Source organism: Oncorhynchus clarkii, chromosome 24, assembly GCF_045791955.1.
Source record: "Oncorhynchus clarkii lewisi isolate Uvic-CL-2024 chromosome 24, UVic_Ocla_1.0, whole genome shotgun sequence".
NCBI classification, from domain to species: domain Eukaryota; kingdom Metazoa; phylum Chordata; class Actinopteri; order Salmoniformes; family Salmonidae; genus Oncorhynchus; species Oncorhynchus clarkii.
In genome coordinates this window covers 1,680,865-1,704,649 of record NC_092170.1, presented here as the reverse complement: position 1 = coordinate 1,704,649, position 23,785 = coordinate 1,680,865, and the positions used below count along the sequence as shown (strand labels likewise).

Genomic DNA, 23,785 nt, shown 5'->3' with positions numbered 1-23,785 from the left:
CCTCATTCCTCCTTGCAGCATGGACTAAGGCACGTTCACGCAGATGAGCATCTTTCTTATGGTGTTTTTCAGAGTCAGTAGAAAGGCCTCTTTATAGTGTCCTAAGTTTTCATAACTGTGACCTGTCTGTAAGCTGTTAGTGTCTTAACGACAATTCCACAGGTGCATGTTCATTAATTCCTTATGGTTCATTAAACACGCATGGGAAACATTGTTTAAACCCTTTACAATGAAGATCTGTGAAGTTATTTGGATTTTTACAAATGATCTTTGAAAGACAGGGTCCTGAAAAAGGGACGTTTTTTCCCCTCTGAGTTTAGGTATGAAATCTGTTTTCATGTAGGACCATTATCATGCACCTGTCTTGAAACAGTATAATATTAGGAAAGTTGAGAAATAAATATAGTAGCCTAGCCTATAGAAAGCTGATGGGATCCTCTTTTTAATAGCGTCAATCATAACTAAGAAGGTCACAGAAGTAAAGTTTTTCATTTTGATAAGCCTGAATATAGGGTTGTATTATACCTTTGTACAGACATTTACATTTTAGTGTACATTTTAGCTCTTCTTATCCAGAGCGAATTACAATTACTGATTATATATATATTTTTTTTCTGTAAATTAAAGCTTTAGAAGTACAATTCATTATGCATATGTCAATACATCTTATGGCTATAGTACTGGGGAAAGTGTTGTTTTAAGATTGTCACCTCTCAAACATAGCAGTAAATCATACTCCTTTTTAGTGTTAGCAGGAAGGTTCTTTAGTGTTCCGCAGAATAAATGGATCACAACTACTTTTAGGCAAACCAGAGTTTATTGGTGGAATAACAAGCATACGCATGTAACAAGGAAATGTGTCAATGTACACATTTGGATTGGAATCCTGATTATAATTTCAGAAACAAGAAACAAATACTTAACAGAAGTCTTGAACATTGAACTAACATTTCATCTCAACAAAAATTTCAAGCATTTTTCTTATCCTCCTAGATACAATTGAAAATATATGCTCTATATTCATATTCTGACAATTCAATAGAATGTCTTTACTTTGGGATTGCTATCCGATATCTTAAATATGTACAATATTAATTCGTACAGGTTATGGTATTGAATCATTGATATTACAGGCATTGGCAAAATGTGTTGCATAAAAATATATTTAATGTACTCAAATTAAATAATTTAAGTTTAGGTGGGTCTGGAGAACAGAGTAAAACAGTTACATAATAAAAAGAAAAAAATGAAATAAATATTGCACAACAATTGTTTTACAAACATTTGCTTAAAGGAACATTTAAGCATTCGGTGCATGTGACAAATACAATTAGATTTTATTTGAGTTATTTTGGTGTTTGTTTCATTAGTCCAATTTAATTGATGACATGCAACATATCAACAATGGACATATTAAACAAATATAATTATAGTTTTGGGGTGGAGTTTTCCATTAAGTAATACAACTTCCATCCTTTTTAGGTTGACAATACATACAAGCTAATATTTTGAAATTCAAGGTAGTCAACTACTCATCTGCACAACATTTTACAGACACAGTAAAACATTTCATATAATTTTTTACCTGAAACAAAAAAATTACTAGCATGGTCATTTTCAAAATGACAGTTGCAGTAAAGACTTTGGAATTCCACGGCACTACATTTTTTAAATTTAAGGGTTACAATTACAATTGTTGGTCTAATATGTAAATTTGTTATATGTGAATTCCCCTTTCAAAAAAATAACACAGTAGTTAAAACATATTGCTGTGACTACAAAGTCTCCTAAATGAGGAAAAAAATAAATGTCAAAATTGAAATGACAAAATGTGCATAACAGGTGACTTGTTTAGCTAGAAAGCAACAAATAGAAACAGACTTTGGCATTCAGGTCAACATAGGGCTAATAATGCACTGGAACTAAGGGGCCTAGCCCGAACCATGAAAAACAGCCCCCCGAACCATTATTCCTCCACCACCAAACTTAGGCAGGGAGCTTTCTGCTGGTAGCCGCCAAACCCAGATTTGTTCGTCACACTGCCAGATGGTGAAGTGTGATTCATCACTCCAGAGAATGCGTTTCCACTGCTCCAGTCCAATGGCGGCGAGCTTTACACCACTCTAGCCGACGCTCTTCAGTATGGGCCATTCTACTGCCAATATTTGTCTATGGAGATTGCATGGCTGTGTGCTCCATTTTATACACCTGTCAGCAACGGGTGTAGCAGAAATAGCCGAATCCACAAATTTTAAGGAGTGTCCACATACTTTTTTTCTTCCTTTCTGGATTACCATTTTGATATGGGTACTTACAGAGTACAGGTGTTAAGACTATGAAATGATTGAAGCTGTAACGCTCACTGATGCAATGTAACAGATGGGGAGGCAGGAGTGGCATTTGCATTACGTACATGTGCAATGTCATACCTTACAATACTTAGCCTTTGGGTACAGTTTATCAACTGTACATAGATTAGAAGCAGCATGCGACAAGTGAGAGGTACTGTTCATATACCACATACACATCTATTAGGTGTGCCTATTAGCACAGCCTACTAGGAACAAAAGGACTAGTGGTATGGGGATGTGCACTACAATGGAGAAAAGGCATTTTAATGAGTAAACCTTGTCTGGGGGCTGCATGTCATCTCACCTCATTGCGATTTTGTCTCATGGAACGGCGCAGACTGTCCTGGTTACTTATTTTAGATAAATGGAAAATCCTCATATGACAAAAACAGATATGCAGATTCTGGTTTACAAATTCTACTCCTGCATATTAATCCACGTAACCCACCTTGCACACCAAATGAAAAAACCCAGACAAGCAATAGTCTGAAGTACATTTTGGTTTCACAGTTAGGAAAAACATTAATAGAACATAAGAAGGAGAGTACAACAATACGACCGATGCATCTGTATAGAGATGAAAAGCCCAACTAGATTGATCGGCGAATCAAGTTGTTCTTATCAGGCTCCAGAAACTCCTCGACGAGAGTATCTGTTATTTTCTTAAGTTCCTCCTCAAGACTTGAGATGTCACTGAAAGCCAAAATAAAAACAATTTTAAAATGCAAAACATTTTTACAATGCTAGCTCGTCCATGGCTTGGCTTTACCTTAATTGCCCCAAATGTGCAGCCATTCGTCTTACACTATAGTTTAAACCAGGTCCAACACACTTTTTCCTACCATCTCTGCCACTAAAATACTGAGACTATACTGGTGCTTTTGGAACTATTCCGTAACACTGTAGCTAGCCCTAGCTGGTCCTCCAGTGTGTCATTGCTAGTAGAAGGGGGCGCTGTTAGACTCAACACAAACCTTTTTCCGGGTGGTGCACAGAATTCTGTGTAGAACTTAATCTTTGGCTCTGTGCCACTGGTCCTTAGTGTGGCCACGATCCCATTCTGCAGAGTGAAGGTGATCATTTGGCTGCTCTTTGTCATAGGTAGCACCTGAGAGAGGATGGGAGTTTTTACCTATACCTCTCATTATGAACCATTCAATTTGAAGCACACTAATGTATGAAATAACATTTTAATAAACCACAACATTACACTGTTACGAGAATTATTATGTTCTCAATGTTCAAAACCCAATTCAATTAAACTACTCAGTCTGCAAGCACACTAATGTATGAAATAAATACAAAATAAACCACAACATTACACTTACGCAAAGTTTGTCAGGTTGACTACTATCATATCCTGTAGTCACATCTCTCACGTCCACAATGCTGTGTCCACCCGAGGATCTGGGGTAAGTGTTTTCGCCCTCAAAGTTCCGAAGACGTGTGAATATTCTCTTGACAGTAGGGGGGTCGTGGCAGATGACATATGACGTTGTGGAAATGTGATAACCGTAACTGAAGGACAACAACAGTAAAGGATATTAGCATTTGACTGGAGAAGAGAGAGACAATGGATATTTATGGTAAATCAATAAAGTGAAGCTGAAATAAAAACGGCCAACTTTATGGTGCAAAAACACCACAAACCTTAAATTTATCAGAAACTACACTAAAAGTATGTGGACACCTGCTGGGTCGGACATCTCATTCCAAAATCATGGGGATTCATATGGAGTTGGTCCTCCCTTTGCTGCTGTAACAGCCTCCATTCATCTGGGAAGGCTTTCCACGAAATGTTGGAATATTGCTACGGGGGTGTGCTTCCATTCAGCCACAAGATTCTTAGTGAGGTCGGGCACTGATGTTGGGCGATTTGGCCTGGCTCGCAGTCAGCTTCCAATTCATCCCAAAGGTGTTTGATGGGGTTGAGGTCAGGGCTCTGTGCAGGCCAGTCAAGTTCCTACACAGCGATCTCGACAAACAATTTCTGTATGGACCTTGCTTTGTGCACGGGGGCATTGTCATGCTGAAACAGGAAACGGTCTTGCCGAAACTGTTGCCACAAAGTTGGAAGCACAGAATCATCTGGAATGTCATTGTATGCTTAAGCGTTAAGATTTCCCTAGCCCGAACTATGAAAAACAGCCCCAGACCATTATTCCTCCACCAAACTTTACAGGCACTATGCATTTGAGCAGGCAGCATTCTCCTAGCATCCGCCAAACACAGATTAGTCCGTCGTACTGCCAGATGGTGAAGTGTGATTCATCACTCCAGAGAACAAGTTTCCACTGCTCTGGAGTCCAATGGCGGCGAGCTTTACACCACTCCAGCCGATGCTTGGCATTGCGCATGGTGATCTTAGGCTTTGTGCGGCTGCTCGGCCATGGAAACCCATTTAATGATGCTCCTGACAAACAGTTATTGTGTCTGATGTTGCTTTCAGAAGCAGTTTGGAACTCGGTAGTGAGTGTTGCAACAAAGGACTGACCATTTTTATGTCCTGCGCTATTCAGCACTCAGTGGTCCCGTTCTGTGAGCTTGTGTGGCCTACCACTTTGCGGCTTAACTGTTCTTGCTCCTATATGTTTCCACTTTACAATAACAGCACTTACAGTTGACCGGGGCAGCTTTAGCAGGGCAGAAAGTTGACAAGCTTATGACGGTGCCATGTTGAAAGTCACTGAGCTCTTCAGTAAGGCTATTCAACAGATAATGTTTCTCTATGTAGATTGCATAGCTGTATGCTCGATGTTGTGTGGCTGAAATAGCCAAAACCACTTATTTGAAGGGCTGTCCACATACTTTTGTATATATAGTGTATATATTTCTATGGTAGTTAGTGTTGTTGCGATACCAGAATTGTACCAGATTAGGTATTATGATACTAGACAGCAAAATGATACCATGGCAAAAAATGAAAGCAAGGGAGAACAACTGTGAGAAGGTCAGTCCTCATTTCCCCAGAAATAAATCCAATAACATATTGGATTATAGCCAATACATGATCCATATTAAAATCAGGTTGGTGTGCTATTAGCAATAAGCATTATCATCTGTAGCCCAACTGATAATAAATAGGCTGAAGCATGGGGTTTCCCATATCCATACCCCATTGGGCTAATCATTAGCTAGATCCCAAACTCTAAACATGATGATGTTACTAGTTAGCAACGTAATGAGGACTTTAATGTCTCCCAAAAAATTGCATAAACAGTGAATATAATGTAGTGCCTACCAGTTACAATTGACCCTTTGTTACATTTAGCCCTGGTCTTACCCTATGCAGTCAGTTTGAATTGCAGAGCACTAACTGCTGATATACTCTTTCAAAACAGTGCAGTTTGCACTGAAATTAGGTAGCGATGGAAGTGTTTTCCAGCAATTGCATTGAGAAATGTTGTGCATTGACTGCTTATAAGAATGCATGGTTCTCTGCCTTTTGCACTTGCAACTTGAATGCGCCGCGAGAGGAATTTCTCATATTAGAAAGCACAACAAGCCGACTAGGTAGATAGGTAAACTATTCTACTATGGGGTGCCTGATTTTACTGTTTGTTACCCATTTTGTTGGCAGAAGCCCTAATGTGTGTGTGTGTGTGTGTGTGTGTGTGTGTATGTATGTATGTACACACACACACACACACACACACATATACAGTTGAAGTCGAAGTTTACACTTAGGTTGGAGTCATTAAAACTTGTTTTTCAACCACTCCACAAATGTCTTGTTAACAAACTATAATTTTGGCAAGTCGGTTAGGACATCTACTTTGTGCATGACACAAGTCATTTTTCCAGCAATTGTTTACAGACAGATTATTTCACTCACAATTCACTGTATCACAATTCCAGTGGGTCAGAAGTTTACATACACTAAGTTACTGTGCCTTTAAACAGCTTGGAAAATTCCAGAAAATGATGTCATGGCTTTAGAAGCTTCTGATAGGCTAATTGACATCATTTGAGTCAATTGGATGTGTACCTGCGGATATATTTCAAGGCCTACCTTCAAACTCAGTGCCTCTTTGCTTGACATCATGGGAAAATCAAAAGAAATCAGCCAAGACCTCCACATGTCTGGTTCATCCTTGGGAGCAATTTCCAAAAGCCTGAAGGTACCACGTTCATCTGTACAAACAATATTACGCAAGTATAAACACCATGGGACCACACAGCCGCCATACCGCTCAGGAAAGAGACCCGTTCAGTATCTAGAGATGAACGTACTTTGGTGAGAAAAGTGCAAATCAATCCCAGAATAACAGCAAAGGACCTTGTGGAGATGCTGGAGGAAACAGGTACAAAAGTATCTATATCCACAGTAAAACAAGTCCTATATTGACATAACCTGAAAGGCCGCTCAGCAAGGAAGCCACTGCTCCAAAACCACCATAAGAAAGACTACGGTTTGCAACTGCACATGGGAACAAAGATTTAACTTTTTGGAGAAATGTCCTCTGGTCTGATGAAACAAAAATAGAACTGTTTGGCCATAATGACCATAGTTATGTTTGGAGGAAAAAGTGGGAGGCTTGCAAGCAGAAGAACACCATCCCAAATGTGAAGCACGGGGGTGGCAGCATCATGTTGTGGGGGTACTTTGCTGCAGGAGGGACTGGTGCACTTCACATAATAGATGACATCATGAGAAAGGAACATTGTGGATATATTAAAGCAACATCTCAAGACATCAGGAAGTTAAAGCTTGGTCGCAGATGGGTCTTCCAAATGGACCCCAAGCATACTTCCAAAGTTGTGGCAAAATGGCTTAAGGACAACAGAGTCAAGGTATTGGAGTGGCCATCATAAAGCCCTGACCTCAATCCTATAGAACATTTTGTGGGCAGAACTGAAAAAGTGTGTGCGAGCAAGGAGCCCTTACAAACCTGACTAGGTTACACCAGCTCTGTCAGGCGGAATGGGCAAAAATTCACCCAACTTATTGTGGGAAGCTTGTGGAAGGCTACCCGAAACGTTTGACCCAAGTTAAACAATAAAGTTAAAGGCAACGCTACCAAATACTAATTGTGTGTATGTAATCTTCTGACCCACTGTGAATGTGATGAAATAAATAAAAGCTGAAATTAATCACTCTCTACACTATTATTCTGACATTTCACATTCGTAAAATAAAGTGGTGATCCTAGCTGACCTAAGACAGATAATTTTTAATAGGATTAAATGTCAGGAATTGTGAAAAACTGAGTTTAAATGTATTTGGCTAAGGTGTATGTAAACTCCCGACTTCAACTGCACACACACACAGACACACACACACACACACACACACACAGACACACACAGACACACACACACACACACGCAAGAAAAAGTATGTGAACCCTTTGGAATTACCTGGATTTCTGCATAAATTGGTCATAAAATTGGATCTGATCTTCATCTAAGTCACAACAATAGACAAACACAGTCTGCTTAAACTAATAACACACAAACAATTACACGTTTTCATGTCTTTATTGAACACACCGTGTAAACATTCACAGTGTAGGGTGGGAAAAGTATGTGAACTCTTGGATTTAATAACTGGTTGACCATCCTTTGGCAGCAATAACCTCAACCAAACTTTTTCTGTAGTTGCGGATCAGACCTGCACAATGGTCCGGAGGAATTTTGGACCATTCATCTTTACAAAAAACTGTTTCAGTTCAGCAATAATCTTAGGATGTCTGGTGTGAACCGCTCTCGAGGTCATGCCACAGCATCTCAATCAGATTGAGGTCAGGACTGACTGGGCCACTCCAGAAGGAGTGTTCTGTTGAAGCCATTCTGTTCTTGATTTACTTCTGGGTTTTGGATCGTTGTCCTTTTTTGCATCACCCACCTTATGTTGAGCTTCAAATGGCGGACAAATAGCTTAACATTTTCCTGCAAAATGTCTTGATAAACTTGGGAATTCATTTTTTCCGTTGATGATAGCAAGCCGTCTAGGCCCTGAGGCAGCCCCAAACCATGATGCTCCCTCCACCATACTTTACAGTTGGGATGAGGTTTTGATGTTGGTATGCTGTGCCTTTTTTATCCACACATAGTGTTGTGTGTTCTTTCCAAACAACTCAACTTCTGTCCACAGAATATTTTGCCAGAAGTGCTGTGGAACATCCAGGTGCTCTTTTGCGAACTTCAGACGTGCAGCAATGTTTTCTTTGGGCAGCAGTGGCTTCTTCTGTAGTGTCCCCCAATGTTGAATGTTTTATGTATTGTAGACCCGTCAACAGAGATGTTAGCATGTTCCAGAAATTTCTGTAAGTCTTTAGCTGACATTCTAGGATTCTTCTTAACCTCATTGAGCATTTTGTAGTCATCTTTGCAGGACGGCCCCTCCTAGGGAGAGTAGCAACAGTGCTGAACTTTCTCCATTTATAGACAACTTGTCTTACCTTGGACTGATGAACATCAAGGCTTTTAGAGATACTTTTGTAACCTTTACCAGCTTTATGCAAGTCAACAATTTGTAATCGTAGGTCTTCTGAGAACTATTTTGTTTGAGGCATGGGTCACATCAGGCAATGCTTCTTGTGAATAGCAAACTCAAATTTTGTGAGTGTTTTTTTACAGGGCAATTGCAGCTCTAAACAACATCTCCAATCGCATCTCATTGATTTGACTACAGGTTAGCGGACTTCTGACTCCAATTAGCTTTTGGAAAAGTCATTAGCCTAGGGGTTCACAAACTTATTCCAACCTAAACTGTGAATGTTTAAATGATGTATTCAATATAGACAAGAAAAATACAATAATTTGTGTGTTATTAGTTGAAGCACACTGTGTTTCTCTGTTGTGACTAAGATGAAGATCAGATCAAATTTTATGACAAATTTATGTATAAGTCCAGGTAATTCTTGCCACTGTGTGTGTTATATATATATATATATATATATATATATCCATCTTATCCTGCGCTCCTAACTTCTCAAAAGTGGCTTGCGCTTGGTTAGCTTACTCAGCGTTGCATGTGCAAGATCAAGTAGCTTATCCTACTAGACAGACATGATCCGCTCAGTCAGTATACATTGCGAGACACATTTGATAGAAGTACTGAAAGTAACAAAAATTCTACTACCGAACCATTTTTCATGTTCCTGTATTGTGACAATGTGTACCTACTACCTAGTTATTCCAGTGAACTAACTACCATGTAGATACAGCGATTTTAGGGCACTTAATGTAAAGTGATACCAAATAAACCAGAACGTGGGGTATAGGAGGAAACTGGAATGACACCTACGTTTCAAATATGTTCTCTAGCTGCTGATGAAGGGTCAGGTTCTTGTTGTAAAGATAAGAGGCCATCTCAGCCACAACCACAGCTGCACTCACTCCATCCTTATCTGGGACCATGCTGCCGCACAGGAATCCTGAAACACACCAGACAAAACAAAAAGACATTTCAGGGCATATTTATCAAATACTAGTTCAATGGTCACTGCAGCTCTCCCTCCTTTAGCAGCCTGTCTGTACCTCGGGTAAACAGTGTACAGATCAACCCATTTGGTACAACTGCAAATTGAAACATTTTCACATCATATTCTCAATTAAATTGAACTGTTTTCTATAATATGCATTAAAGATACCTTGAAATGTAACAAATAGGCAAATTGGTTGATTAACTCAAAATCATTTGATAAAGCCTTATATTATGTTCAGGATTGATCATTAATTGTTTGCAATAGTGGATACCACCACCATGACTTTATATTCAAAGTTTCAAACTGCTTTCACCATAAACGACAAAGCAAATGTTGTAAGAACTGAAAGAGATTTGTTAACCTATAGACTCCTCAAAGGCGAAGATCACTTCATTCCCCGTTTTTGCCAACTCGTGTATTTTCTTTCCGATCCATTTGAAACCAGGCAATGTTTCCTGAAACAGAGTGAACAGGGGTGCATTCTTAGGGCACAATGTAGAAAAATGTAAACAAGTGTTTATTGGACAAATTCAGGTAAGTCCCACTCCATTTCCACCTGTTTGCTTCTGTCACAGATTCTACATTATATTGACCAGACTAGAGGTCGACCGATTAATCGGAATGGCCGATTAATTAGTGCCGATTTCAAGTTTTCATAACAATCGGAAATCTGTATTTTTGGGCGCCGATTTAAAAAAAAGAATAATAATTTAATTTTTATTTTTTTATTTACCTTTATTAAACTAGGCAAGTCAGTTAAGAACACATTCTTATTCTCAATGACGGCCTAGGAACGGTGCCTTGTTCAGGGGCAGAACGACAGATTTTCACCTTGTCAGCAACGCAATAACAACCTGCCTCTCTCTCGTTGCACTCCACAAGGAGACTGCCTGTTACGCGAATGCAGTAAGCCAAGGTAAGTTGCTAGCTAGCATTAAACTTCTCTAATAAAAAACAATCAATCATAATCACAAGTTAACTACACATGGTTGATGATATTACTAGATATTATCTAGCGTGTCCTGCGTTGCATATAATCTGACTGAGCGGTGGTAGGCAGAAGCAGGCGCGTAAACATTCATTCAAACAGCACTTTCGTGCGTTTTGCCAGAAGCTCTTCGTTGTGCGTCAAGCGTTGCGCTGTTTATGACTTCAAGCCTATCAACTCCTGAGCTGAGGCTGGTGTAACCGAAGTGAAATGACTAGCTAGTTAGCTTGCGCTAATTGTCGTTGTGTTGCTGGTTCGAGCCCAGGGAGGAGCGAGGAGAGGGACGGAAGCTATACTGTTACAATGACAATACTAAAGTGCCTATAAGAACATCCAATAGTCAAAGGTTAATGAAATAAAAATGGTATAGAGGGAAATAGTCCTATAATTCCTATAATAACTACAACCTAAAACTTCTTACCTGTGAATATTGAAGACTCATGTTAAAAGGAACCACCATCTTTCATATGTTCTCATGTTCTGAGCAAGGAACTGAAATGTTAGCTTTCTTACATAGCACATATTGCACTTTTACTTTCTTCTCCAACACTTTGTTTTTGCATTATTTAAACCAAATTGAACATGTTTCATTATTTACTTGAGGCTAAATTGATTTTATTGATGTATTATATTAAGTTAAAATAAGTGTTCATTCAGTATTGTTGTAATTGTCATTATTACACCCAAAAATTGACCGATTAAATCGGTATCGGCTTTTTTGATCATCCAATAATCGGTATCGGTATCGCTGTTGAAAAAACATAATCAGGATTTCTTAAAAAATGTAGTCAGCAAGATCAGGTGGGACCATTCAAGCCAACAAGAGGGCAGGTACGCGTCTGAACAACAGGCACAACTTCGATAAAATATGTTTTTTTAATCAAAGTTGACGGGATGTCACGTCCTTAATTATATCAGTACACTCGTAACAACGTAAGCATTACGAAACTTCTATTCGATTAAATAAGCCTCACATAGCAAGTAAGCCGTTACAATGACCTCCATACAAAAACGCCTCGCTTGGTGAGCGAAAAAAACCCCACACAAAACGCCACCTGCTGGAGACAGATTTTGAGTCCAGTTATCCCTCTGCAACCGTTTGGTTTCAGAGGTGAGGTTTTTGAGCACCTGGCAGAGGGCTCTCATGCTACTATCGTGACTGCAGGCAACGCAACCAGATTAATTAAGTCTGAAAGCTAAGGGTGTATATTGCTCGACCTCCAACCATGCTTCATTCACCTGGAGGAGGAAAACTTACGTACTTCAAAATGGAAGCCCTCTATCCGTGCAAAGGCCTTGAGGATCTTGGAGGAGACGGTGGTGGCCAGCATGTACATCCTCTCCCTATCAGCCGGGTCTGGGTGAGTCTCCTTCCAATTGAACAGCATCCACCAGCCCAGCAGAGCTGCAAGTTCATTACCTGTGAAAACTTTCCATCGGCACCTAGACAGAACATGATGGCAAAGCTAAGGTCATCTCAGCAGGAAAAACATGCTGTAGCTAACAACCAGGGCCCAGAGTTCTCACTAGCAGATAACATGGTCAGGAAAAGCTCTTGGCCTTTGAACAAAATGACATTAGATCTGTGCATATCAGTAATAGCTTGTGGTCCAGTAATCAGTATTATAATTATATTTTAAGAGAGTAGGCTACATTTGTATCAGGTATTTTACCTGTCAGATTGCTCTGCAACAGCCAACCGATCTGCATCTGGATCAGTTGCCATGACAATCGTGGCATTCTCTCTCTCAGCAAGGCGAAGGGAGAGCTCCTACAACACCAAAATATTTAAACAAAACAATCAAGGAGGACGCACAAGCCACTTTATATTCATATGAGTGAGATGCACACCAATTTGTAGAAAAAAATACAGTAATTTTATGCTACAGAGACACGAACGAGGCTGCCGCATGAACACTTCCTTCACGTGCTGCTCGCATGGCCCGAGTAGTAGGCTGCATTGACTACAATTCACACACAGCGAGAATTGTGCATCTAGTGTAGCAACTCTGTTACACAGATAGCACTGAAAAGTTAGGTGAATTGATTGAATATTTCCTCACCAAAACAGACTCTCCTTCCTCCGGATTTGGACAGCTGACAGTGGAGAAGTTTGGATCAGGATCTTTCTGTTCTGGCACAGGGATAGGAGGGGGGAACCCAAATGCCCGGAAAGCCTGCTGAACGTAGTCATGCCCTACTCCGTGAAAGGACGAGTGCACAAACTTCAACGGGGACTTGGTGTTGAGTTCTCTGAGAAACAAGCAAGTAAAAACATGTATACGCGTGTTTTTTATTCAACAAATATGAATTGTGTTTGCTGCAAAATTCATTGTGGACACTGAGAAAAATAAAAAAATTCAAGAATTCAGAATTCAAACTATTCAACAAATTGAATAAGGAAAGGTGATCGGGGGTAATTAAAAGAAACATCTGTGATAACTACAACACGTTCACAGCCAGTGTGAGGGTGTTTGCCAGCTCCCTGCTTCATAATAAATGTGTTTGACGACTCCCAATTACATCCTAAATCATAATTTTCTGAATTAATTTTATTTTACCTTTATTTAACCAGGTAGGCAAGTTGAGAACAAGTTCTCATTTACAATTGCGACCTGGCCAAGATAAGGCAAAGCAGTTTGACACATACAACAACACAGTTACACATGGAGTAAAACACACATACAGTCAATAATACAGTAGAAAAATAAGGCTATATACAATGTGAGCAAGTGAGGTGAGATAAAGGAGGCAAAGGCAAAAAAGGCCATGGCGGCGAAGTAAATACAATATAGCAAGTAAAACACTGGAAAGGTTGATTTGCAGTGGAAGATTGTGCAAAGTAGAGATAGAAATAATGGGGTGCAAAGGAGCTAAATAAATAAATACAATAGGGAAAGTTGTTTGGGCTAAATTATAGATGGGCTATGTACAGGTGCAGTAATCTGTGAGCTGCTCTGACAGCTGGTGCTTAAAGCTAGTGAGGGAGATAAGTGTTTCCAGTTTCAGAGATTTTTGTAGTTCGTTCCAGTCATTGGCAGCAGAGAACTGGAAGGAGAGGCGGCCAAAGGAAGAATTGGTTTTGGGGGTGACCAGAGAGATATACCTGATGGAGCGCGTGCTACAGTTGGGTGCTGCTTTGGTGACCAGCGAGCTGAGATAAGGGGGGACTTTACCTAGTATCCAATTTACCTAATATCCAATTCTTAAAGGCAGCACACGCCACTGTGAATAAATCAGCATTAACTACTTGTGATCACTTTCTAAAGTACAGACTCCTAGCACTGTGAATTGGTACCTGTGGAAACAAACAGAGCTGAGGTCCTCCATATACTTTTTGGATATCTCCCTCAGTGGATCGCTCCTTAGTGGACTGTTGTCTGCCAAACTCTCGTTCCAGGACTCGCTCCATGGCTCTGAGCTCTCTTCAATGCACTTCAGGATCTCCTTGTCGTTAGGAGAAGAGATCTGAGCTCCATTGTGCCAGTAAACCTTCAAAAGAAAAGCAAGACACTGTACCAAATGCTAATGCACAGCTTAATATCTTAACATTGTATGGCATACCTAATTCAACCTCCCCTTAGGACAGGGTTTCCCAAACTCGGTCCTGAGGACCCCCCTGGGTGCACGTTTAGTTTTTTTGCCCTACCACTACACAGCTGATCCAAATAATCAACTCATCATCAAGCTTTGATTATTTGAATCAACTGTGTAGTGCTATGGAAACAAACTAAAAGTGCACCCAGGTGGGGCCCCAAAGACAGAGTTTGTTAACCCTGCCTTAGAATATCATTAGCTAGTAATAAAACACCAGGAATAAAAGGAATATTTTTTTTTCTTGTATGATAAATAGCATACAGTCCCCTACAAAATGCAGTGTTAAAAGCTTTTAGTTCAACAAGGATTCTAGATGCTGTACGCTTCATGCCTTGACTCAAGTGACCCCGGTAAGATGAAAAGCAGAAGTCTGATACCTTGTATCCATTGTCCTCTTTAGGGTTGTGAGAGGCAGTGACCATCACACCAGCTGCAGCGCCCAGCCTCTTTACAGCATATGGCTAGGAGAGATCACAAAACAGTAAGGCCTTGGGAACTAAATTAATGTAATTCTTAGCCTATTCTGAAAGCGCTGAGACTTTGACTTTACCAGCTGTATAGCCATATAAGTACATCCAGAGGTTTTTCCTGAAGACACAATCTGGCCATTAAAAACCATTATAACTAAGGCATAGACTTCTTCCTGGTCTGGTCAGGTCACATGGCCAGGTAAATCACCTGGCCCTTCGTATATGACATCACCAGTATATAGGAAACAAATTGGTAAGCAACCAAGAAACAAGTGATTTGTCCAAGGAGGGATAAAGTGGCCAGGCTTTAATTTGAATGAAATAGTTCAATTCAATATATTGTATCTTACCACAAAGGGAGTTGGGACATATGTGGAGAAAAGAAACACAGGAATATCTTTACAAAGCATCACAGCTGCAGTCAACCGGGCAAGTCTGTGGAATAAAAAAGAGAACATCATTTCTTTAGAAGAATAATACTAAATAGTCCATTGTCATTTTCATTTTGTTGTTGTTGCTTTACTGTGTGCTGTATGTAGTTTGAGGAGTTAGCGCGGTAACTTTGGTCAACTCTGAGATCAACTCGGGATAATCCGTACCACAAAAGTGGCTCACCTTTTAGATAGGTCAATTTCGATGACAATTAATCCTTCAGAAGTAACCTGCTCCCCGGGCAGACTAACTCAGGGCTAACTCCATTCATCCCGAATGAAGTGTCTGAGCCGCGAGTTTGAGGACCAATGAAATCAGATTCCCTCCCTCTCCCAAAGATTGCGTCATCATCCCCTTCAATTTAGGAAGATGACTGATTAAATACTTTGATAATCAAATGTTTTTTTGTGTGTTCAAAAATAGTAATCTCATTACACGTTTAGTAATGACAGAATGCATTTGAAACTTCACGCACAGTAAAACTTGTATGACTTAATAAAATTATTGTATCGATAATAGTGGGAAAAAGGTGCTTGTGCATTGAAAAGCACACCAAAGATGGCATTATGATAAGTAATAAAATAAATATGGCACTTCAATATGCCTATTTCACACCATAGCCTGCTGAATTTGCAAGATAACTTTGCTTTCGGCACAAATGAAAATGTGGTACTGACTCGCCCATGGATTGATGTTTCAGCATTGTCCAAATGAAAAGTTTGGTGTTCCACTAGCCACGTGCGGCATGCATGCACAGTTACAAGCCTGCTAGAGTTAGCGGCAGATGGACGAGCCTATTATATAGTTACCACCTCTCTAACCTTTAGGTTACCTGCCGCGCCAAACTCTCTAATATTCTAAAACTCTAGTTTGTGGCTCCCCGCGTGTCAACTGGGAAATAGCCTACAACACAACATCTATTTACTATTATTATTTAGTCTCTAGAAATTTGTGCAGTTAACAGTAGGCCAAGAATGCAATAAATGTACTCCCTCAGCCCATCTGTATTCACAACTATTTTGCCATCACACAACTTCAGGAAGGAATGTGACCTCCTAATACACTTTATCACACTTAATAACACACTGCACTGTCAACAGAGCAACCCAAAGCCACAATCATCATTACATTAGGAGCTATTAGATAACTAAAAGGCCCACTGATATTTACAGCCAGTTTTTATCCATTTACATTAAATCAGACTATCTAATATGTAGCCAGTTATACATGTTTGCAAGTGGTGGTATGATCTGCAGAGGAGAAAGGAGGAGGTATAGTATAGTACCGTTCACTGTTGCAACCACTGGCCTCCTGCGCTCGCGTGTCGTATCCAACCACTATGCCACGGCTACCGAAGTCGGGGAAAGACCTGGCCAGGTATTTGTACATACCCTGCAGTGAGGAGGAGTGGGAAAAGAATGGAACGATGAGGCCATGTCTATAGCTCTTTTAAATTCTTATTTTCTATTAACCTTCATGTTTTCACTTTGAAAATAAGGTAAGGGAAACTCTGGTAGGTAGGTGGGTTGTTAGACTATGTGTGCTGTGTGCTCCATGAGACACAGTCAGCTTGTTACGATACCAGAATTTTGACTTCGATACCAGGTTTGGCATCACTATACTCGATAACATCACGATACTCAAATGATACCCCAGCAACAAAAAAAAATGTATATTAGCCAAAGTCACAGAATGGCACTTGATCTAGACAGATACTTCGCTATTGCTCTGGTCAATCGTTGGGCATCTCTTGAGTTCAATATAATTTTATTCCAAAAATTTTACGGACATTTTTGAGAGACAGCCATTTATGCATTAATGAATCAATTATACAATGATAAAATCAATATGACTTTGTTTTTACCAATAATTTATTTTGAATGGTAAATCTCTATTGATAAACTGGGTAAATCCATTTTTAGCCTAGGCTTATTAACAATACTGGTGAATGCGTATTCAATAGGATTGTGTGCATGCACTGAGTTATTGAGCTTGTTCTGGCTGATTTCATGGAGCTAAAGAGAACAAACAATCTATTTCCCTTCCATTTGGGGCTTATTTTGCTGTACTGATCAACAACATTTGCATAAAAGTACTTGCTGTCTCTAACAAGTAATGACATCATTCATGAGGCAAGATGGATGCAACCAGCCCTACTCACAACACACACACACACACACGCACACACAAACACAGTTTGCTCAGGCAAATAGATCATCTTTGACTGAATAAGTGAATGAAATGTTTTTAGTGGCAAACAGCTTGGAACACATATTTTGCATTATAGCACAATCACAAACAAAGTAGTAGGGTTTTGAATTGATGTTAGCTTCAGCTGTAAGCTAACAAGGAAAGTTAGCCTACAAAGCTGGAAGCTACTGGTATCTTCTTGCACTGTAAAGTGTTCTAGCCTGTATGGGCATTGTTTCGTTAACAATTCGTGAACAATTAACAGTTTTAACATTTCTACATGCCGTGTCACATTATTCAAGTGTGTTAACTTCTGTGTAGCATGAGTGGGAAGCTAAAATTATGCAGCCCAGACTCCCAGTTCAGGTTAGCAATGAGTAACGCTATAGAAGAACTTGGCTGAGCTGATCAGTGAGACAGATTTAACAGAACTACTGAAACTAACAAAAATTCTAGGACTGAACCGTTTTCATGTTCTAGTATTGAAAAAGTACCAACGTTTCGGTATACCTTGCAACAATACTGCTGCTGAAAAAAGTCAGAGGGGAAACACTGTACATACTGTTGAAGTCAGAAGTTTACATACACTTAGGTTGGAGTCATTAAAACTAGTTTTCAACCACTCCACAAATTTCTTGTTAACAAACTATAGTTTTGGCAAGTCGGTTAGTACATCTACTTTGTGCATGACACAAGTAATTTTTCCAACAATTGTTGACAGACATTATTTCACTGATAATTCACTGTATCACAATTCCAGCGGGTCAGAAGTTTAAATACACTAAGTTTACTGTGCCTTTAAAAAGCTTGGGAAATTCCAGAAAATTATGTCATGGCTTTAGAAGCTTCTGATAGGCTAATTGACATCATTTGAGTCAATTGGAGGTGTACCTGTGTATATATTTCAAGGCCTACCTTCAAACTCAGTGCCTCTTTGCTTGACATCATGGGAAAATCAAAACAAATCAGCCAAGACCTCAGAAAAAAATTGTAGACCTCCAAAAGTCTGGTTCAGCCTTGGGAGCAATTTCCAAACGCCTGAAGGTACCACGTTCATCTGTACAAACAATCGTACGCAAGTATAAACACCTTGGGACCACGTAGCCGTCATACCGCTCAGGAAGAAGACGGGTTCTGTCTCCTAGAGGTGAACGTATTTTGGTGCGAAAAGTGCAAATCAATCCCAGAACAGCAAAGGACCCTGTGAAGATGCTGGAGGAAACAGGTACAAAAGTATCAATATCCACAGTAAAACGAGTCCAATATCAACAGAACCTGAAAGGCCACTCTGCAAGGAAGAAGTCACTGCTCCAAAACCGCCAGAAAAAAGCCAGACTACGGTTTGCAACTGCACATGGGGACAAAGATCATACTTTTTGGAGAAATGTCCTCTGGTCTGATGAAACAAAAATAGGACTGTTTGGCCATAATGACCATCGTTATGTTTGGAGGAAAAAGGGGGAGGCTTGCAAGCTGAAGATCACCATCTGTGATCACCATCTGTGAAGCACGGGGGTGGCAGCATCATGTTGTGGGGGTGCTTTGCTGCAGGAGGGACTGGTGTACTTCACAAAATACATGGCATCATGAGGCAGGAAAATTATGTGGATATATTGAAGCATCATCTCAAGACATCTCAAGGAAGTTCAAGCTTGGTCACAATTGGATCTTCCAAATGGACACTGACCCCAAGCATACTTCCAAAGTTATGGCAAAATTAAGGACAACAAAGTCAAGCTATTGGAGTGGCCATCACAAATCCCTGACCTCAATCCTATAGAACATTTTGTGGGCAGAACTGAAAAAGCATGTGTGAGCAAGGAGGCCTACAAACCTGACTCAGTTACACCAGCTCTGTCAGGAGGAATGGGATAAAAGTCACCCAACTTATTGTGGGAAGCTTGTGGAAGGCTACCCGAAACATTTGACCCAAGTTAAACAATTTAAAAGGCAATGCTACCAAATACTAATTGAGTGAATGTAAACTTCTGACCCACTGAGAATGTGATGAAAGAAATCAAATCTGAAATAAAACATTTGCTCTACTATTATTCTGACATTTCACATTCTTAAAAAATAAAGTGGTGATCCTAACTGACCCAAGACAGGGAATTTTTACTAGGATTAAATGTCAGGGATTGTGAAAAACTGAGTTTAAATGTATTTGGCTAAGTTGTATGTAAACTTCCAACTTCAACTGTACACACCGAGCGTAAAAAAAAACCATTAGGAACACCTGCTCTTTCCATGACAGACTGACCAGGTGAAAGCTATGATCCATTATTGATTTCACTTGTAAAATCCTCTTCAAAATCAGTGTAGATTTAGGGGAGAAGACAGGTTAAAGAAGCATTTTTAAGCCTTGAGACATGGATTGTGTTGGGTTTGCCATTCTCAGAGGGTGAATGGGCAAGACAAAATATTTAAGTGCCTTTGAAAGGGATATGGTAGTAGGTGCCAGGTGCACCCGTTTGTGTCCAAAACAGCAACGCTGCTGGGTTTTTCACGCTCAATAGCTTCCCATGTGTATCAATAATGATCCAACACCCAAAGGACATCCAGCCAACTTGACAACTGTGGGAAGCAACATGGGCCAGCATCCCTGTGGAACGCTTTCAACACCTTGTATTGAAAGCTTCAATGAATTGAGGCTGTTCTGAGGGCAAAAGGGGGTGCAACTGAATATTAGGAAGGTGTCCTTAATGGTTTTTTTTTTTTTACACTTGATGTATATACGGTATATATACACTGATTATACCAAACATTAATATTGTTTTCGCCCCTTTCGCCCTCAGAACAGCCTCAATGTGTAATTGCCTATTCACCCTCTGAATGGCATACATTCATACAAACTCCATACCTTAAAGCTTAAAAATCCTTCTTTAACCTGTCTCCTCCCCTTATCTACACTGACTGAAGTGGATTTAACAAGTGACATCAATAAAGGATCATAGCATTCACCTGGTCAGTCTGTCGTGGAAAGAGCAAGTGTTTTTAATGTTTGTATACTCCGTGTATATACTACAACAGCCCAGTGTCAAATGCCTTTGACACTGCTTAAATGTAATATTGGATTCTACATTCATATTTTTAAAATGTAATTTAATTACATAGGCCTATGCATGTTACAATTCAGCTTTTTGCCCCAAATGTGTACAATTCAATATAAACCTTAACTATATATCTAAAAACTACTGGGAGGTAGAGACTCCACCACCATATTTCAATGCTAAAGTCATTGATCTCATTAATGGTTCACCTTAAAATTGCTGATACCAATATATAGAAACAACTGTTACGCCTAACACGTTTATTTTAAAACATTGAAATAGTGGTTTTACAATAACCTGCGATTGATATATTATGCTTAATTAAAAGGTAAAATCATCAATATGACATCATACACAGCGGAATGCCTACCTGCTTACAGACAACTGCAACAACAACCTTCAAATCTGTCAGGGCTGCCACTATTGGCTGTTTCCATACAGATGGAAAAGAGAGAACACCTATTTTTGCAAGGGCCAGATTGGATTGTGCTGAGCCGCGTAGCACCGGTCCATGGCCCGTGACGTGAACGGGCAAAAGCGGTGAGGGAGGAGCGCCCTTCTCAAATCAAACCATAACCTGCGCCGCTTGGTCATGTTGTCAACAAGGCAGCATGGTGCATCGTCCAGAAACATACAACATATCTTTTCCATAAAATATATATTTGAATTTTCAAACTAGTTTTCTTTGGGAAGGCAGATAAAGCATTTTCATCAAAAGCAATCACTTTTGCATGTGAAAAACACAATGGTAGTTATTACTCCACGTGCTTAATTACGTCACTTTCGTTTTGAGCCAACTTTGCCGTGGGCTTTGAACGGGGCACCCTGCTCATGCCCAGTAGGCAGCCCGGTTCAAAAAGGAATAGAATCAACTTTCACCCAGTGCAAAACACACCTACCCAAGGTTAATTGAATCTCCTCAATGATACAAAGCGCCATTGTGGGCTATCTCCATTTTAAAAGTACATTTCTACTTGGTAGTCTTCTACTTAAATGAGGTTATTGGCAGTTAATAAACAAATTGAAAAGGTGCATAGTATTGTGCTGGAGTGTATGTATAGTCTGACAAGGTATAAACCCAAGGTTGATGATTTACTGCCACCGAAGAACTGAGCCAATGTTGTTGTTGAGATCTGTAAACAGGAAGTTGTTCCGCTGTACACAATGATGTCATATAGTTGAGTGAGTCTATACCTTTAACATAACCTGTGCCAGAATAGTTTGCTCATAGAAGGAAACTATTATTAACCTGTGTGGACTGGATGATGGTCAGATCATTAATGAGGGCAAAGCCTGCACCCATGGCTGCCCTCAGCCCTGCCGTCCCAAACGCCATCCTGGAGCAGAGCCTACGCCTCAGCTCCTCAACTTGCCCATCCAGCAAAAGGGCCACTATCTGAGCTCTGGTCTGTGGATTCTGAATGGGAAAGAACATCCCAAAAATATATTAGCTTCACATTCAGCACTCACTTAATTTAAAACTGCTTGCAGATTGAGTCAAATATACACAATACCAACTGCTTCAGCATTATGGTTGAGCTACACTGGAACTGAACAAAAAGATAATCTTGCTGTTGCTAAAAGTACCCTAATCTTGTCTGTTCAATCAGCATTTAAATATCCTCAGAATATCCTCTTAAATCTAAACAGACATAGATCTGGGCCCTTACAGCTCCTTAATGGATCTGACAGTCCAAGTAAGGTTATGAAGTATGACATTTAGAGAGTGGGGGTCAGCCATATCCATTGCTTTTACGGCCTTTCTAAACTAGGGCTCCAGTGCAAGTCTTGGGGGTGGAGTAGAGGCTGCATGAGCCGGGCTCTGTACTTTGCGATTAGTAATAAGAAAAATTGGTAAAATTGTTGCCTGGATACTAGACTTATTTGTGCTAATATTCCACACCTTGTCATTATGCCAAACAGTTTGGCATATGACAAGGAGTGGAATGTTAGCACAAACATATCTGGCACCAGGATAGGTCTTGCCCCCCATAACATGTTTTACATTTGAGTCATTTAGCATTCATGCAGAGCGACTTAGGGTTAGGTGCCTTTCTCAAAGGCACAGACAGATTTTTCACCTAGTCGGCATGGGGATTTGAACCAGCAACCAAACAGATACTGGCCCAACGCTCTTAGCCGCTAGGCCACCTGCCACTATTAAAGACACACAAACACACATTTCAGAAGACCACCGACCTGAAGGACAAGGCATTTGCACCTGACATACCAGGCAAGTGACAACCCAAGTCAGTAAGTTACATCGTCAATAAAAAGTGTTCGTTACCTATGATGATGACACTGACAGTTGACTCACTGACCTTATCCCACGTTATCCATTGGTAAATAGCCTTATCAAGTCGCACGTCCCCAGTTGCATGGCAATTTAGGTCCAGGTCTCCGTTGTTCTCCATAGTAAGATATTGTGCAGCAAAACATCAAGCTAGCTAACTACGTAGCTAACGTTAACCAACGTTAGTTTACAAAACTAGCAAACTCACAAGCTAGCAATAGGCCAGGCAGGACATAACGTCCCTAGCTATCGTATCGGTCTTGACGTTGTCTGTGTGTGAGTGTTTGCTTTGGCTACCGAAACTCAGCAAACAGATATAGCTAGCTAGAAGATAAGAAAATAAATGTATTGTCTAACAAACCGTTATGACGCTAGCTCGCTAACGTTAGCTGGACGCGCAGAGTGGTGTTGTTGAGCGACCGAGCTAGCTAGCTACTAGTAGTAGTACCATGTTATCATCCGCAGTGGACATCTGGATGGCGTGATCACACTTGAAAACAGCACGCTAGCTAGTTATAACTAGTTATCAAGCGTAGCAACATACTGACCCATCCTTACCAGGCTTGTCCTATCTTGGCACTCAAGTTGTCTTTATTATGTTAAACTAGTTAGTAGACTGAGGTTAGAAATAGTTACCACAGCCACAAAGTCAAAATTTGATATGTCGTAAAAAGTCATCAAAAAAATATATATATATTTTTGGTCTTAATTTGTGGTTAGGGTTTGGCATAAGGTTAGCAGTGTGGTTATGGATATTTTTAAATAATTTCAGGAATATATATATAGTTTTAAATAGGCGGGGTTTAGACATAATTTTGACTTTGTGGTGGTGGTAACTAGTGACAACCAACTAGTAGCCTTCAGTGGCGGGGCTACATTTGGACCACCAAAACAGCGGGCTCACGCCCTCATAGCGCAATGTGGGAAACGTAGTTTCTTAGCTGACAGATATGCCCGGGAGAGAGAGAGAAAACAACATAA

The 23,785-nt window shown here is 40.1% G+C and overlaps 1 protein-coding gene across 4 annotated transcripts; it reads right to left on the bottom strand.

The window, feature by feature from the left end:
- Positions 1–798: 798 nt before the first annotated feature.
- Positions 799–23,467, bottom strand: LOC139382319 (phosphoglucomutase 2-like 1). Of its 4 annotated transcripts, none has more exons than XM_071126235.1 (14): positions 22,833–23,467; positions 21,761–21,928; positions 16,557–16,663; positions 15,190–15,274; positions 14,747–14,830; positions 14,071–14,264; positions 12,836–13,025; positions 12,446–12,543; positions 12,035–12,215; positions 10,146–10,239; positions 9,604–9,733; positions 3,680–3,869; positions 3,326–3,459; positions 799–3,044 (listed from the first exon to the last, which is right to left on the bottom strand). In XM_071126235.1, exons 1-14 carry the CDS (start codon positions 22,923–22,925, stop codon positions 2,942–2,944), a joined length of 1,851 nt encoding a protein of 616 aa, XP_070982336.1. In that variant the 5' UTR covers positions 22,926–23,467; the 3' UTR covers positions 799–2,941. The 4 variants fall into 4 exon arrangements, with proteins under 4 accessions (XP_070982336.1, XP_070982338.1, XP_070982339.1 ...); XM_071126237.1 differs by having other exon boundaries at positions 23,353–23,467; XM_071126238.1 differs by having other exon boundaries at positions 23,363–23,449.
- Positions 23,468–23,785: the final 318 nt, after the last annotated feature.

Bases quoted from the DNA above. Each gene is read 5' to 3' on its own strand.
- LOC139382319 (XM_071126235.1), bottom strand. From the start codon at position 22,925: ATGGAGAACAACGGAGACCTGGACCTAAATTGCCATGCAACTGGGGAC. The intron at 16,664-21,760 runs GTTAATAATAGT...TCCTCACTGCAG, and splicing joins CCATCATCCAGTCCACACAG to GGTATGTACAAATACCTGGC. The intron at 10,240-12,034 runs GTACGTAAGTTT...ACTCTGTTTCAG, and splicing joins TAGAGGGCTTCCATTTTGAA to GAAACATTGCCTGGTTTCAA.